This window comes from Polyodon spathula, chromosome 2 (genome assembly GCF_017654505.1).
Source record: "Polyodon spathula isolate WHYD16114869_AA chromosome 2, ASM1765450v1, whole genome shotgun sequence".
In the NCBI taxonomy this organism is placed as follows: Eukaryota; Metazoa; Chordata; class Actinopteri; order Acipenseriformes; family Polyodontidae; genus Polyodon; species Polyodon spathula.
The window spans coordinates 2,314,337-2,330,468 of NC_054535.1; the positions used below are offsets into that span (position 1 = coordinate 2,314,337).

The following is a 16,132-nucleotide window of genomic DNA, read 5'->3' on the forward strand; positions in this document are numbered from 1 at the left end:
GTAGACAATTTCCGCCTGCAGGATGTGACGCGCATGGTGGAAATTCGACATTTCGGTAGTACAGTCATGGACCTGAAGGGGGAAAAAAAAGACAGAATACCTTTTTTTTGTTTGTTTTTTTGTTTTTTACACACAAACATAATGCTTTATGGGTGAGTAGTGATGCGCATGGTTTGCTCAACACTAAGGCCAAGGCCAAGGCCAAATGGAGGAAGCTCGCTATTGTGGTTTATTGATTTTTAAACTGCAATGCAGTAGAAAAGAGACATTCGACAGCAAGCTGGAGTGGTTTTTTATTGCTTTATAGTAACAGTAAAATCAATAGTAACACTATGTAACACAATTTTTGTTCCTGGGTAGTAAGTGTTATTTCCTAATTGCTTATGCCTCAAAAGTATAGAAAATGGCTATTATTCCCCACAAACTTTGCTTTTGTGACCAGGACAGTGATATTTCAAAATATCACTATTTCCAATGGGAAAACGGGCAAATGTGTGTCTTTTCGTTCACACAAAGTCAGAAAAAAACAACATATGAATCCAAATTAACATGTATTTATACTAAAGTAATACAAAAATGACTACAAAAGATTTAGAAGTGAGTAGTTTTTCGAAATTTATGATTATACTGTTTACATTTGCAATTAGCTATCTAACTACCTACATAGGGCAGCAGCGTGGAGTAGTGGTTACGGCTCTGGACCCCTAACTGGAGGGTTGAGGGACACTGCTGTTGTACCCTTGAGCAAGGTACTTTACCTAGATTGCTCCATTAAAAACCCAACTGTATAAATGGGTAATTGTAATAAGGTGATATCTTGTAACAATTGCAAGTCACCCTGGACAAGGGCATCTGCTAAGAAATATAATACAGAACATTTCGCCAACTTTACAGTAAACCGGAGCTATATTTGTGTCTTACATATTAGCTATGTCTGGACAAATTTTGTAAAAGAAAACAAACTGACAATCAACAAATGAGCCAGTAATACAAGTACCTACATTTAATTTTATCAATTCAGTTGACTGATGCAGCCAAGATGTACTATATGTTATGCTCAACTCATGCCTCTATTCCTGTTTTGTTTTTGTTCCCATATAACTGACACATTTCTAAAGATCAAAGGGAAGTACTGACATTCACTTTTAGTCACTTTTTAAATTTAAGCTCACTTTGGGAAGTCGAATACACATTTGAGAGCTTTTGTCAGAATCATTTTCTTTATGTGTGGTAGTGACTTGTCGCTTGCTAGCATTACGGAATTGTGCTGCTATGCCTGTTGTGGTAAATCGGACTGTCAAAATGTTTTGGTAGAGTGTGCGTTCTTGGAGAACATGGTGCTATTTCTGACAGTATAGAGCAGTGGTCCTCAAAGTAATTTGGACACAGGCTTAAATTGATCTTACTTGGCTGTTTGTGGGCACACTGACTATTGCATAGGTTCTTATATTAATTGTTTAGTGGTAGTTATTCTTGGCTCACTCTGATAAGGCCAAGTCTCAGGCAGTAATTGTGTGTGCTGCGCTTATTATTTAAATAATTTATATAAAAGATGCAATGGAAATATTTTTAAATAGCATGTGTACACAGATAACCATGAACAACCTAAATAGATAGGGTCTCGCTTTTGTTTCAATTTGGCAAATTTGTCAACACTACTTGTTTTAAAGCTCGCTCATCTCCAATACAATTATTCAGAGAAAGTGTTTTCGTAACTAAATATACTTTGGCGTTTCCCTTCTCTGGTGAAATTAAAAAAACAGGAGAAAGAAAATTAAAGTCTAAATACTTAAATGTATTATTTTTCTCAATAAGTCGGCCAAATTCAGTGTTTATCAGGCATATTAACACCCTGCCTCTGCTCACGAATTATTGGACAGCTGTCAGATCTGTCACTCTCCCATTGGCTACTCAATTGCCTTTAATTTTCTTGAATGGCCTCTGCTTGCTTATGATTGGACAGCTGTGTAAAACGTGGCAGAAATTTGACTCTATTGGTTAAACTTATTATCAGTACCTGCAACTGAAACAGCCACAGTTTATGTCCCACCCAGCTAAGTTATCATTGGGCTTCCACAGAGAAAATGCAGATATTCAATTGGCTAATCGTATCACAACCACCCTCCAGAAATGTGTTCAGGACCCACAATTTAAGAACAGCTGTTGCGGGCACTATGGCCTGGCTTTGCCGGCACCATTGTACAGTACACATATTAGTAATTACGTCATTACGTTCAGGTCATTAAGTCAGAAACGGCCCGTCCGTGAAAATTTGGGGCCCAGCCAGGAATTAAATCCTGCAGCCGCTACTGCTGCAGAGGGTTACAGTGCTGCCAATAATCGCTAGCTATGCAGGCTGTGGAAGAAGATTTTTTTTTTTAAACGAAACGCAGTTGCCTAGCGTTAGCTCCGCATTTTCAGCTAACGAGTTTCTGATTATGTGGAAGTGGCAATACTTCCAATCAATTAACTGCAAGGGAACTCACAAAAACTCGAAGGGGCTTTAAAGAGACAATCACAACTGGAAAAAGGTTAGAGTAATACTCACCCACCTTACCTACCTGTCTGTGATAAGCAAAAGAGACTGACAGCTCCGCGCATTGACTGTTTATTACCCACAGCAGTCTGCAGAGGGGCCTATCAGCAGCTTTGATATAAATGCTCAGCGCATACCTGACAGCAGGCATATCCCAAAAGTAGCATTGCTGGTCATCTTCGAATTAAAGTGGAACCCTTTGACTCCTCATGGAGTCAATAAAATGATACTATTAGAAATACAGTGCAGTTCTGTGCTGTCGCGATAACGGGACAACGATGAACTAGCAATCAAAAACGAATGAATGCCGCCCGACCCGTCAAGACTGAGCGCGAGCAATCACGTCACATAGCAACCGCCGTCAACTGCATTCCGAATGCGGGTTAGATTAGAAAAGAATGGCGTTTGAAAAACGTGTTTTATTTGTTTGTGATTATTTTATGTGTCGGGGTGGTGGGGGAGGGGGAGGGTTAGGCTTAGGGTTAGGGTTAGGGAATGACAAATCAGGAGTTTACAAAAGGCAAAACTATATCAGAAAAAAAAAGTGTAAATCTGTATACCATTGAGGTTTTAATGCTGGGTTGTTGAAATGGTATTTGGAGTAGGAAGTCAGTAATTTACTAGATAGTTTGATAACTTTGTTACTGTACAGTTATCATATTGCAAACCAAATGATACACGCCTCTACTAGAGTCCTGCGCTCCCCTCTGCTCTCCACGGATATGTTTTGGACACTAACTTTTAACCAATAGGAACAGACTATTCCGCTCAGCCAGACTGCAGCAACATGGAAGCGGAGACTCGACTGAAAAACTTTGATTAACTTCAACTTCTTTACACAGTTAAAACAACAAACCGAACGCAGAGCAAACGAGAGCCACACAATTCATTCCCTGATAGATGTGTTTTTGGAATACATGAAAATGCTTGGTATGTACGTTCCAGATAGATTTTCTTTGAAGTCCTCTCAGGTCCAAGACGGAATCGGTCTTTACACCGCCAGAAGGGTAAAAAAGGTTGGTTTATTTAAAAAAAAATGCAATGCATATTCACTGCAACAAACAAACAAACACAATAATATTTCTAACTATTGTGTATAATGAGCTAACACCGGAATAAAAAAGCTGTATTTCAAAACAGCTGCTTTGCTTTACTTTGCACTGACTGTCTGGGGAGTCCTCAGTTTGAAGTGCCACGTATCAGCTGCGGGGCTCTCTTTAAATCGCAGACACTGATTACATTTCCCCAGCCCCTCAAAGGGTTTAACTATAGTTTAGCGCTGTAGTAATGTATTATACAAATCTAATTATTAGAGAATATTCGGGTTCTGGTTAATCTCTCATTGTAATTAAACACACTTCAAAGTCATATTGATTGTAAAACCTTTTTTTAGACCAGGTCTTTGCTGAACAAGAAAAATGTAGTTGGATCGCGTAGGTTAACATTTGGTTGCTTGACACTATATAATTGTTATAACAAGTAGACATAGCGAGGCACAAGTTTTGTGTTTATGAAATCAACCCCTCTCTCTCTCTCTCTCTCTCTCTCTCTCTCTCTCTCTCTCTCTCTCTCTCTCTCTCTCTCTCTCTCTCTCTATATATATATATATATATATATATATATATATATAATATAATCATATATGTATAATAAAGTTGTATATAGACAGATTAGTAGTTATGCTGATAGAGGACTGATGCTGGGGATTCAGTTGACAGGAGCTTGCACATCTGCACACATTACTGATGTTTCCAGAGGAACAGGCTTTAATGTTTCAAATTCAACTTAAGGCAGACTGATGAAGCTTGATGTTTTGTTTTTTAGTCAAAGTTAGAAAGGTAACTTCATTAAATTCTGAAGGGATGGTAATATCACCGGGATCTCCCTAGCGGCTTTGAACCCCAAAATATTGTGTGTGACACTTCTGATGGTCCAATCTTGAAGCACCAAAGTAATTAGTCAGTGTAATAAGCTAATTTATTTAATTTCCTTCTTTGTAGGGGGAGAAGTTTGGTCCCTTTGCAGGTGAGAAGAGAATGCCCCAGGAGTTAGATGACAACATGGATCCTAGATTAATGTGGGAGGTAGGTTCCTTGATTTTCCTATTTCAATACCGCAGTGCCACAAGCAGGGCATTTCTGTCCCAAGAGGACCACATTCTCCAGCGCTGTTCATGATACTGTATAAAAAACTCATGCGATGAAGAGGGTTCCAGAATAAGGTTGTCTGCATGCAACAGGAGAGCTGTGTTACTCCTGCTCCATGTATGTACAGTATGAATCATGCAAACAAGCCCTTTTAGATTACATTTAATCTAAGTTTCCTACTTGTGTGCAGTAGCGTATACAAATTATACTAGTATTGTTTTAAAGCTTGTTTCAAGATATATAAAGACATCATTGTTCTGGGACTTTTTAAAAGCGTCTCAGATTCCCAAAGTACTTTTCCTTTGTACAATTTTTTTTTTCTAAGATATAAAACCATCTCTGAAGTTACAGCACTATGGAATCTACTCCTATATATTGTGCAGAAGAAAACTCAGCCCTACAAAGCTCTTTGTATTGGACAGTGTCCATTTAATTAACTGTATGTGCTTGATATTGATAACGGGTCAAACCTCCAACACTAGGGCAAAACGTGCCTGCCCCTAATTTTGATGAAAACATTTACAGGACCTTTGCCCTGTAATTTTGGTGACATGGAGAAGGAAACATTACAGTAGCAACAAATGTATCCAGACAGAGGTGAGGCAGATTTCAAAGCAAGTAAGGGGTATTTTTACTAGTAACATTTTAGTTTTAAAACAAAGCACAAGTTTGTTTTTTAAGCTAAAGGAGACCGAACGACTGAGTGAGCTGTGTGAATGCATTTTGTTTACAGTAAATGAAAACAAGGACTACGTTAACCCAGGTTTTCCTGGACGTTTAAATCTGTGTTTTTGCTACAGTTACAGTTTCAATGGTAACTTAAATTTAGCCTTTTTCCATTTATAGTACAGTTTTAAAGACTAGAACCATAACAATATGAGTATTGCAAGTACCAGATGATGGCCAAACTAAGCAGCTGCCTAGGGCAGCAAATTTAGGGTGGCGTCAAAAAAACAAAAAATGAAAGAAAAGAATCTGCATCATGTGCAAGCGACTGTTTTCCACAATCCGATAAATCCTAAAAAAACTGTCAGTTTCCTAATTTGCATTTCATTAAAAGTCGGAAAAGTGATTCATCATACACTTGTAGTTTAAAGAAGGACCTTTTTTCATTCGATGTTTAACACCACGTCTCGGCTGTTTTTAACACAGACAGAACATGGACGGGGCTGTGGTATTAGTAGAAAATGCCAATGCAAATGCATTTGCAATTGTAGCCCTCGCAGCATATGACCTAGAAAACAAGGCTGCTATGCAATATTCTTTCTTTTCTAAACATGCCCAATGATGAGGTGAAAAGAAGATTCAGACTAGATACAGCTGTAATTTGCCTGACCTGTGTGATGAACTGAGGGGAGATTTTGAGAAATGCACTGGGGTTCTGCGCCACGGCATCGTTCCAGAGACCTGGAGGGGATCAGTAAGGAACACTGGATTGCTCCAGAGACCCGGAGGGGATCAGTAAGGAGGACTGGATCGCTCCAGAGACCCGGAGGGGATCAGTAAGGAGGACTGGATCGTTCCAGAGACCCGGAGGGGGTCAGTAAGGAGCACTGGATCGCTCCAGAGACCCGGAGGGGGTCAGTAAGGAGCACTGGATCGCTCCAGAGACCCGGAGGGGGTCAGTAAGGAGCACTGGATCGCTCCAGAGACCCGGAGGGGATCAGTAAGGAGGACTGGATTGTTCCAGAGACCCGGAGGGGATCATTAAGGAGCACTGGCATAGCCAGAACATTTTTGCCACTGCGTCAAAAATACAAATAATTTATATATTTTATTTAGCATGTAATCAAAGAAACTACAAAATGATATCGCAAAGTCCACCGGAAGCCATACTAATAGTACAGTATTTCATGTTAGATTTCGAAATGTCACATTTTTACATTTTTGTCCGTATGTGGAATACTACAAGGCGGTATACAATTCAGTATGTTAACGTAACATTATTCAGCAGGTTTCATTTGACTTTATGAAGCAAAATGTGTTAATTCTATAGGGGGGTGCAAAACTTTTGGCCATAGCTGTATGTCAATGCCTGAGGTTTAAAAGTTAATAAAACGTAACCAAAATGCATGTTGCCATATTAGCTTATTAAATGGCAAATATTAAAATAGGTTTTCATATCTTGCATGAATATAGATTCATATTCATTAACCAAGGTGCATTCTTTCATTTTATTCCTGAAAACTTCGAGATTGGTTTATTTAAACCATTGGTTAAATAAAGCTTAGCAGTTGTATTTATTAGAGCGTGGCAATGTGTGAATAATGTTAAAAAAAAATGAAAACACTATTTGCCAACTATTCATACCTTAAAGCTACAAAAACAAAATTTCACAAGTTGGATTGGGCAAAACGCCCATGTTAAAAACATCGATAATACATACGATTTCCAAAGGAATTAAATGTATTTTTAAACTACTGCCACCACCACCTAGGTACAATTATTTCCTTAGGTTTGCTAACCTTGACAATAAATAAAAATCAAATATATTCATGAAGCTTGCCTTTCTTGTAAGGATACATAGTACATGGTTCGTGATCATTACACTAATTGTGTAGCATTACAAAATAAAGTAAATGCATAATACATAACTATGGGTGTCTGTGACTGTAGTCAAATGTGTAATTCACAGGTAAAATACTTTAGTATTATGCATATCGTAGTTATAAACACACAAGTTTCATATGAGTAAATGCTACTTATTTAGAAATAGCAACTATTTGCACATAAAATAGTAGCAGTAATAACATCTACCGCGACTCGATTCAGAGAAACATTTATACAAACAATGATGCTGAGGCTACAGTCAAACAGCGAGTCCTTAATATTTACAATTCAGTGACAATCACTATTATAATATAACTTTAATGTGTTGATGTCCCTTGCAGTTGATTCATTCTTCAAAGTTTCTTCACAGTTTTTTGAGTTCCATCCACAGTTTGTGGATCGACTGGGCTCCCTTTTTCTTCCGATTGTTCTGTTGCGTGGGCGGTCCGTGGGGAACGTCTATTTTAATTTATGCCTGAAAATCCGACAGAAAGCATGTTGCGACTGACACTTTGATGAACAGAGCCCAAAGTCTGCGCTGCCCTGCAGCCCTTTCTGCTAAGTTTGTATTTTCAAAACGTACGGTACATTGGGAGTGTGTTTTTTGATCATATTATCATGATGTAAATAGCTCTGTTTAGATAAATGTTTGTTTCCCAATGCATTAGATCATTTGACAGCACAGAATAATGATAAATTGTGATCCATAATGTGTCCTACATAAGTTAAAAAGCTATATCTTTTCTGTCTGCTTAGCTTATTCTAACATTAGTATCTGCCCCACAACCTATCGTTTTAAAATGGCTGGATATTTCCCTATGGTGTTGTGTTCTTCTCTAGCATAGTTAAGTATGAAACAGCTAATTTGCAATATCAAAGGAACGTTAATGCTTTTGCCAAAACATTAATTTTCATCCAGTACATTGAGTTTCATATTACAGTCTAAAATTATGATGTTATTGAAGTTATGAAACTGTCATTTCAAAATCCCATATACACTGGGAAACTCAATTTAAAATCTGTATATGGTCCGTACAAAATGAATTAATTCTATAGAGTGATGCAAAACTTTTGGCCATCGCTTAGCTGTAAATGATTTTTGAGAAATAAAGAAGATGATGATTTGTACTGTTCCCAATGTCTTGGTTCTTTGTACTCGAAAGGTAAGTTGATGGAAACCCGCTGAAGTAACAGGAAGATATTGCGCTTGGTCTCAAAATGTAGATATTAAAACTCAGTGTTTTACTTGTGATGTTTCAGATTCGTGGGAGTAAAGGAGAAGTGCTTTACATTCTGGATGCCAGTAATCCACGACATGCAAGCTGGCTTCGCTTCGTCCATCAGGCGCCCTCACAAGAGCAAAAGAACCTGGCTGCTATTCAGGTACAGCTGTCTGCTTTCACATGCTGGCCCTTCTTATCATAGAAAGGGTGTGTGTGTTTGCATGTTTTTTTTTGTCTGTTTTTCTGTCTGGGAAGTTCTTCCAGGGCCCTATTCTCATTTAGTTTACGCAGTGGAAGAAGGGCTTTCTCAACCAGTGTGTAAACCAAGTGAGAATATGGACCTTAAAGTAAACTGCTGAATGTACTGTATACACATTGGATAAATCTAGCGCATATGACGTGGAATCAGTTAAGCACTGCTCTGAAAAGACTATAGCTTTTATAAGGACACAACCATGGGAGTATAACTAACCCTCATCTTTTGAAGAGCAGCGACTTGTGGAATTCGGGGAGACAAAAAGAAAAACTCAAATAATTTCTAAACACATTCAATGAGTTGTACTGGAACTTTCAATTTCAGAAACAAAGTAACACCTGTCCAACACATTCCTTGAACTAATATGCCAAAGAGTGAAGCAGGTGTCGGGAGACACAAGATTCTGTCTGAAGACTTGCTGCCGTCCATTTTTTCAAAGATTGCCACTATCTTTGAGAGGATATTGGTGACAAGCAGATGATATTACAAATATAGTGGCTCTGGAAGCATACCAAATAGTTAATTCAGACTTAAAGGAATTCTAATCATGTATACCGTGCCTATAGAAAGTCTATATCACCTTGATCTTTTTCACATTTTGTTGTGTCAGTGCCTCGGAGTTTCATGCATTTAAGTGAGGATTTTTTTCCATTTTTACGCACCATACTCCACACTGTTAAGGGGAAAAAAAGTTTTTATTGAGAAAAAATTATATATTAAAAAGCAAAACTGAAAGATCATAATTGAATAAGTCTCCACACCCCTGAGTTAATACTTGGTGGAAGCACCTTTGGCAGCAATTACAGCTGTGAGTCTATTGGGATAGATCTCTACCAACTTTGCACACCTAGATTTGGCAATATTTGACCATTCTTTTTTACAAAACTGTTCAAGCTCTGTCAAGTTCCTTGGGGAGTGTTGATAGACAGCAATCTTCAAGTCATGCCACAAATTTTTAATTGAATTTAGGTCGGGGCTCTGACTGGGCCACTCAAGGACATTTACCTTTTTGTTCCTTAGCCACTCCAGTGTAACTTTGGCTGTGTGCTTTGGGTCGTTGTCATGCTGAAAGGTGAACTTCCGTCCCAGTTTCAGCTTTCTTGCAGAGGGCAGCAGGTTTTCCTCAAGGACTGTTTTTTTGCATACTTCAAATGAGATTCAAGGTGGGCTTTCTTGGGTAATGGCTTCCTTTTTGCCACCCTACCACACAGGGCAGATTTGTGGAGTGCTTGGGATATTGTTGTCACATGCACACTTTGGCCAGTCTTGGCCATAAAAGCCTGTAGCTCTTGCAGAGTTGCCATTGGCCTCTTGATAGCCTCTCTGATCAGTCTTTCTTGCTCAGTCATCCAGTTTGGAGGGTCGGCCTGATCTAGGCAGGGTCTTGATGGTACCATACACCTTCCACTTCTTAATAATCGTCTTGACCGTGCTCCAAGGGATATTCAAGGCCTTTTGATGTTTTTTTATACCCATCCCCTGATCTGTGCCTTATAACAACTACTTCCCGGAGTTCTTTTGAAAGCGCCTTGGTGCTCATGGTTTGAAATGCACTACCCAGCAGAGGGAACCTACAGGAACTGCTGAATTTATCTTGAAATCATCTGAATCAATATAATTTAACACAGGTGGAGGCCACTTAGCTTGGCGTGTGATTTTGAAGATGATTGGTTACACCTGAGCTAATTTAGGATTGCTATTACAAGGGGGGTGGACAATTATCCAACCAAGCTATTTCAATTTTTATTTTTAATACATTTTCTACAAATTTCTAGAATATTTTTTTCACTTGGAAGTTGTGGGGTAGGATGTGTAGATTTAAACAAAACAAAACAAAACAAAAAAAATATATTTTAATGAACTTTAATTCCATGCTATAAGGCAACAAAAGGTGAACATTTTGAAAGGGGATGTAGACTTTCTATAGGCACTGTGTGTGTGTATATGTATATAAATGTGTGTGTGTGTGTGTGTGTGTGTGTGTGTGTGTATATATATATATATATATATATATATATATATATATATATATATATATATATATAATACATGATTCTCTCAGATGTTTTAAATTCAGCTCTGTAGCTAAGTTGCTGCACTCTGGTACTTTTGCTTTAGGTCACATGGCTGCCTATATATTAAAGTGAGATTGAACTATAGTACATAAAGTGATTAGATACCATGATATATCTGAAAAAGCAAAATAAAACAAAAGAACTCTGGCTGTCAAGAAGAGGATCAGTAATGATATTGCAAGTGCTAATAACAAGTAAATAACACCAGGTTCCATTCTGAGCTCATCCAAACCCATCTAACCTACCCCCCAGAGAATCTGACGCAGTTTTGGTCTGTACTAGATAATAAAACAAAGAGCCAGTTTAGTGCATCAGGGAAGGTATTTACTGTGAGGTGGAAAACATTTTAAAGGCCACGCTTTGGAGATGTTAAAGTGGAAGATTAAGGATGAAGAACAAGCCAGCACTCTAATGCACCAAGCTATCTACGTCTACGTCTACGTCTATGTCTACAAAACATTTTGGAAAGAGGCAAGTGGATTCATTAATTTGCACAGTGCAGCAGCCGTACATGTGAAGGCCTCAAGTTCTCATGGTATCTTAATAGCTATTATTCTTTTAAAGGAGTAGGGTTAACTTGTGATGTAAGCAGAACACCAGATAGAGCACATTTAGGGTATGGAGGGCGTGTTGAGGAAAGCATTAACTTTGATGTGGTGGGTGTGTTGAGGAGAGCATTAACTTTGATATGGAGGGCGTGTTGAGGATTGCATTAACTTTGATATGGAGGGCGTGTTGAGGACTGCATTAACTTTGATATGGAGGGCGTGTTGAGGATTGCATTAACTTTGATATGGAAAGTATGTTGAGGAGAGCATTAACTTTGATATGATGGGTGTATTGAGGAGAGCATTAACTTTGATATGCAGGATGTGTTGAGGATAGCATTAACTGTTCTGAATGATGTATTCATTTTACAGGGGAGATTCATTTATTCACTTTCAAGGTCAAATATAAAGTTAACCCTTTGCGGGCCTATGTCAATTTTCCCTTTTCCAGTCCGATGTCGGATCCTGTCCGACATCATCAAAAAGATGGAAAGCACAGGTCTCTAGTCGTTTTTTCTCCGGAAAAAAGACGAGAAAACCTTTCAATGGCCGAGTGAGACCGATAGGAGCCAAATGAACCTGAAAAAAAGGGCATATCTGATAGCCCCATGCACCACATAGATAACACTATATAAACAAAGAAGAGAGCTGCTTCTGCATCCAGCGCTCAAAGAATATCACTGACATTTGCAGAGCTTTTTGAGATGTTATAGTAATAAAATAATGACTTCTATCGAATTATTAAGGAAGTTGGTGAGAAAACAAGTGATTAGGAGAGGATTTATCAGTATGCACATCTATAAAGAGGTATGTGTGAAAAATACAACAATCAAGGGGTGGGGCTTGGCTGGAGATGCATTATTGAGATGCATTATATGCACTTTTGAGATTCTGTGCCTTTTAAACCTGTTTTACTCTGGGGGAAAAAAAATATTTTAAACAGTGCATGTGAAAATAAATTGGACCTGATGCACCTGACAAGCTCTGAATAAATGGACTGCAAAGGGTTAAAGGAGTCTTTTAACTTGCAGTCATTTTCTTGCCCATTTATAACCTTTTAATATTCCAACCATTGGCATCTAAGTAGACTTTTTTTTGCTTTTAATTATGAATTTAACTACAATAGTATGAGTGATAGGTTGTTCTTGCATCTCTGTGTAAAGGGTTGTTGGGTCCCAATTTATGTGCAAGGGATTCAGTCATTCTAGACACACATCTTATTTGGCCATTACACGTTGCTACAATTAATAAAAGCAGTGGTGTTTAAAAAAAAAAAAAAAAAAAAAAAAAAAAAAACTGGGTGCCATGGAAGGGGTCCAAAGTCCTGGTTTTTAGAACTACTAACTGACTAAAAGCAGGTGCTGCCAATCAGATCCATGTCAGCTGCAGTTACCTTAAGCATGGCATGGATCTGAAGTGAATGCATACAGACTTCGGTGTGTCTTATTACAGGTTGAAAACCTTGTATAATAACTCTAATCTGGTCATATCACACATCACAACAGCTTGCTTTCTGGCACATGTCCCTTTGAGTAACAAGTTGGACACACAAATCCTTCTGAGGACAGGTCATTTACTTGTTGCATTCTTGTGATGCTGTGATTTATGCAATGTATTTATCCTGAGGGCAAACTCAGAGCTTGCATTTTATAGGACTGTGACAGAAATACAATGAGTTCTGGTTGTAAATCTCCCTCTCGACCTGTGAGGGTGCTAAATAGCGAAAGGAAAAGTATCTGGACGGGCTGGCCTGACAGTTCGTTTCTGAGGTCAGGAAGTCGGTCAGCCTGGATGGAAGTGAGATGTTTCAGGAACATATTGACCCGGAAGGTAAACGAGGTAGCAGCTGCAAGCTTTAGACGCATCTGTAATTGTTTACCAAGGGTAGGGCTGTCAATGTCCACAGTGCCAGCTCCTACCGCAACACCCGTTATGTCGTCACCGAAGGCTCAGGCGATGAAGATGTTGACGGAGGACGACCCGTAGGCGTACTTGGTGGCATGCGAACAGCTGGCCACCACTGCGGCTTGGCCGAGGGAGTTCTGGGCGAGCCAGCCTAGGACCCTGCCTGACTGGGGAAACTCAGACAGCCTACCAGGCTATGAGTGACCTCAACGCTGCCAACTACAACCTGGTGACCACATGGTGCACTGGCTGACCCCTTAAAATAAGACTGTGGCACAGATGGGGGAGGCAATAGTGGTGGCGCAGTTCTGCCATGTCAACGCCGATACCGAGGCGTGGATATGGTGCCACAACCCTGACACCCTGGAGGAGGCCGTGCAGCTGGCGGAAAACTTCGAGGACTCCCTAGCTTCTGCCCGGGTTGAGATAATGTCAGCCCCTGCCCTTCGGAACAGCCGACCCTTACCTCTTTCTCCTCCAACACCACCCCCACCATCCGTCCCGGGACCCAGACCTCCGAGACCGCCGACCCCAGTGGGCCCCCTTTTCTCCCTCCCATGGAGACCAAGGTTGGCCCCCAGCTGGGGTAGAGGTGCTGTTTTATGCCACCAACCAGGACATATGGCCAGGTCATGCCCCCTGCCATGGCTTGTGACCTGGCCACTTGTAATTGGGCACCTGAAATAGGTAAGCATGGGGACAGTGGTTGGGAGGGGCCTTGTATGATCGATGTGGTTTTAGATAATGTGAAAACCTGCGCATTAGTGGACACGGGTTATGAGCAAACCTTAATTCGGACATCTCTCCTGGGGGTGTGTCATGGCGGCCACGAAGTCAGGTGGTCATCTCCTGTGTTTATGCAGACACGGCGGCATACCCCACCCTAAAAGTATACTTATCGGTGGGACTGATAAAACGTCACCTGGTAGTAGGGGTGGCGGAAAGGTTGCCACACCCAGTTATTCTGGGCCGAGACAAAATGGCCAGAATTCAGAGAATTGATGCAAATAATGGTAGTCTCAGCCACACATGTAAACATGGCAGGAAGAAAGAAAAGGGAACGAATTGGTGATGTTTCCTTTTCACCCTGAAATGTTTTCCCCTATTTTCCGTCCTAGAAAAATTAATAAGGAGAGATGGACTGCGAAATGGGAGGGAGCATCTTTGAGACAAGGCTGGGGTCTGGTGGGAAAGTGCTTGAATGGTAACAAACGCCAGTCAAAGGGAGTCCGAGAGGGCAAGGTTACTGGGCCAACCAGGGCAGATGCTACTCCGGCCCCTCTCAATGTACCAGACATGTAGTACTCAAGCGCGGACATAGTGTGGGGTCAACACAATGACCCGCCACTAGTGCACGCTTGGGAGCAGGTCTGGTCTATTGAAGATAAGGACGTTGATGGCGCTGGGGTGCTAGTATATCCACATTTCAGTATCAAGGGGCGATTACTGTATAGAGTAAATCTAGCCACGGGCACAGGACAGCCTATAACACAATTATTTGTTCCTCCGTCTTGTCGGACTGAGCTGAGAAGACGAGGGAGCGGATATTGGCCCGATTCTATTCGTTAGGTCTTCATACTGATATGTAGCCACATGCCCAGACTGCCAGCGAGTAGTGCCGGGTCGAGTGCGCCCCGACGATTATTTCCACCCCCTTTGAACGCATTGCAATGGACATAGTGGGCCCTTTGCTACCTTCTGACTCTGGGTATACGCATATATTAGTAGTGGTAGATTATGCAACGCGATATCCAGAGGCAGTTTTATTGAGATCCACTAGCACCGCTGCAATAGCCAACAAATTCGTACAGCTTATGGCCTGAGTAGGGATCCCCAAAGAGATTTTGACTGGTCATGGAACCACTTTTTTGTCTAACAAGCTACAGCAGGTGTATAAAATATTAAAAATACGTCCCATCAGGACGTCTGTTTATCATCCACATATGGACGGTTTGGTGGAACGCTTTAATCAGACCTTGAAGTCGATGCAGAGACTTCCCTACCTCCTTTTCGCAGTGAGAGAGGTGCCGCAGAGTTCGACAGGGTTCTCCCCCTTCAAGCTCCTGTACGGTCGACGGCCTCGCGGCATCCTCGATCTGTTGAGAGAGGGGTGAGAGGAGCACAAAGGCTCGTCCAAAAATATAGTGAAGCATGTACTCCTACCAAGAGATCGTCTAGATTAGGTCAGTCGTTTGGGCCAGGACAACCTGGGATCGGCTCAGCACCGACAACAACAGCATTACAACAAAAATGCACTAATTCGAGCCTTTTGACCAGGAGACAAGGTAATGCCGCTACTTCCCTCATCAGAATCGAAATTGTGTGCTAAATGGCAGAGGCCATATGAAGTGATTCGGGCTGTAGGGAAAGTGAATTATGAAATTAGACAGCCCGATCGCCGTAATGAACGTGAAATTTATCATGTAAATTTATTAAAGCCCTGGCAGGCAAGGGAGGTCTTGTTCATAGCCCAAGGCAATATAGAGGATGATTTAGGCCCCTGTCCAAAGACTCCTAGCACAAAAATCATTTCTATGGGGGCACAATTGGTTCCAGGTCAGCAATGGGAGCTGTGTAAGCTTACTGAGGAGTTCAGCGATGTTTTTTCTGACTTGCCTGGCAGGACTAATTTGGTTGAATATGACATTATGTCTCCACCAGGTGTCATTGTGCGAGAGAGACCACACCGGATATCAGAAATTCGAAGTGGAATTCACAAAGAGGTTATTGAGGTGATTGAGCCTTCCAGGAGCGAGTGGTGCAGTCCTATTGTCATAGTGGCCAAGAAGGACGGCACCAACCGCTTCTGTGTAGATTACAGAAAGGTAAACGCTATTGCCAAATTCGATGCATACCCCATGCCTTGGGTCGACGAACTTCTAGATAGACTGG

The 16,132-nt window shown here is 40.7% G+C and overlaps 1 protein-coding gene across 1 annotated transcript in view; it reads left to right on the plus strand.

Annotated features, from left to right (window-relative positions):
* Positions 1-3,309: 3,309 nt before the first annotated feature.
* LOC121329057 (PR domain zinc finger protein 5-like) overlaps positions 3,310-16,132 on the plus strand; it is a 90,052-nt gene continuing 77,229 nt past the window's right edge. The window contains exons 1-3 of the mRNA XM_041274345.1: positions 3,310-3,552; positions 4,537-4,620; positions 8,494-8,616. Coding sequence (XP_041130279.1) covers positions 3,454-3,552; positions 4,537-4,620; positions 8,494-8,616 — 306 coding nt within the window. The 5' untranslated portion in view covers positions 3,310-3,453. The remainder of the gene's footprint in view (positions 3,553-4,536; positions 4,621-8,493; positions 8,617-16,132) is intronic.